The 1,785-nt window shown below is 33.6% G+C and overlaps 1 protein-coding gene across 1 annotated transcript in view; it reads left to right on the forward strand.

The window, feature by feature from the left end:
- The first annotated feature begins 896 nt into the window (after positions 1-896).
- The window catches only part of LOC100811240 (ribosomal RNA processing protein 1 homolog B), a 1,557-nt gene continuing 668 nt past the window's right edge, over positions 897-1,785 (forward strand). The window contains exon 1 of the mRNA XM_006601348.4: positions 897-1,785. Coding sequence (XP_006601411.1) covers positions 1,024-1,785 — 762 coding nt within the window. The 5' untranslated portion in view covers positions 897-1,023.

Consider the following 1,785-nt stretch of genomic DNA (forward strand, 5'->3'; position numbering starts at 1 on the left):
AATTATAATTGATTTAGAGTTAGAAAATATCAAGTGACAACTTCCACATCCACATGCTCATGCATAGATGTAGAGACATATATTTAAAATAAATAAATAAATATTACAAATTAATGTCAATAGTATCAATTTATATATTATATAAAAAAAGTTTTATATAATGAAAAGTTGTTACATATTATCTTGTGGCTCATTCTCAAATTAAATACAATTAAATCAATTTTAATAAAATGCAATCTAATCAATTTTAAAAAAAGTCTAATGGTCACACATGACAGTCTAACATACTCTTATTTAAATATATTTATATATATTTGTTAAAAAATTTAAAAAAGTTAAATTAAAAAATATAAATTTAAAACATATTATTATACTAAAACACATACTTTTAAAACATGTATTTATATTAAAAATAAATAATTTTATATTTATACTAAAATGATATAAAGTGAACGGTTCATCATATAAATAGACACAATTAACAATTATATCAATATATATATATAGAGAAATTATTCTTGTACAACAAAGAAAAATACAAGAGAAAAGTAAGAAGATAAAAATAATTTTAAAATGGAATAAATAATATGATAAAAAAAGGTAAACACATAAAATAATATTGTGTAAATTATTATAAAATTTTTATACATATATCAAATTTCATTTATTTATAAAAATTTAAAATATAATTTATATGTTCAAAATATTTATTTATTATAATTTGTTATATAAGATAAATATTTCTCATGTACTAATATAAATTAAAATAATTTCAGAATTTGAAAACAGAGTTCACCAAACTACTATTTTTAAATTTTAAAAAGAATTAAATATTAATTTTTTATTTTATTTTATTATTTTTAAAAGGGTCTAATGGGTAATGCGCAACCCAATAACATAATAACACAATAATACGGATTCCAGTACTAACCCATTAGGGTTTTTGTTTTGTTAAAAGAAGTTCAATTTCCAGACATCAGAATCCTCAAAGCAGCTATTAGGGTTTCTGTTTCTTCCTCATCTATGGAGGAGCACGCTTCCCATGTGGGTCGCTCCCTCGTGAAGCAGCTGGCATGCTGCAAGAGAACCACCAGAGACAAATCCCTCCGCCTCCTCCTCAAATCATGGCTCCCGTCGCAGTCCCAACCCCTCTCCGACGACGACGCCAAGAAGCTCTGGAAGGGTCTCTTCTACTGCATGTGGCACTCCGACAAGCCCCTCGTCCAATCCGATCTCGTCGATCGCCTCTCCTCTCTCCTTCTGTCCCTCCACCTCTCCGTCTCCCTACAGTACTTCTCCACCTTCCTCCTCACCATGCGCCGCGAGTGGTCCGGCATCGATGCGCTGCGACTCGACAAGTTCTACCTCCTCATCCGCAGGTTTGTCTCCAAGTTCTTCTCCCTCATGAAAACCAATTCCTGGGATCTCCAACTCGTGCATCGCTTGATCAATGTTTTGGACGAGAACACTCTCTCCTCTTTGGAGAACAAGTCTCACGGGAACGGTGTTAATTACCACATTGCCACTGTGTTTCTTGAGGAGCTTCGACCTTTTCTCCCGCTCAAGCAGGAGGTTCTCGAGGTGCTGCTGAAGCCGTTTGTTTCGGCTATGGGGAAGGTGCAGGATAAGGTCTTGGTGGGGAAGATTAGGTCTGGTGTGTTTGATTTGTTGCTTAAGACGGGGAAGAGTTTGTTGGAGGTTAAGAAGAGTGGGGACGGGGTTGAGGTTGATTCTCGTGATGAGGTTCTTCTAATTGGAACAGTTGCACTGGTGATGGGGTTTCTG

The sequence above is a fragment of the Glycine max genome, chromosome 17 (assembly GCF_000004515.6).
Source record: "Glycine max cultivar Williams 82 chromosome 17, Glycine_max_v4.0, whole genome shotgun sequence".
NCBI lineage: Eukaryota > Viridiplantae > Streptophyta > Magnoliopsida > Fabales > Fabaceae > Glycine > Glycine max.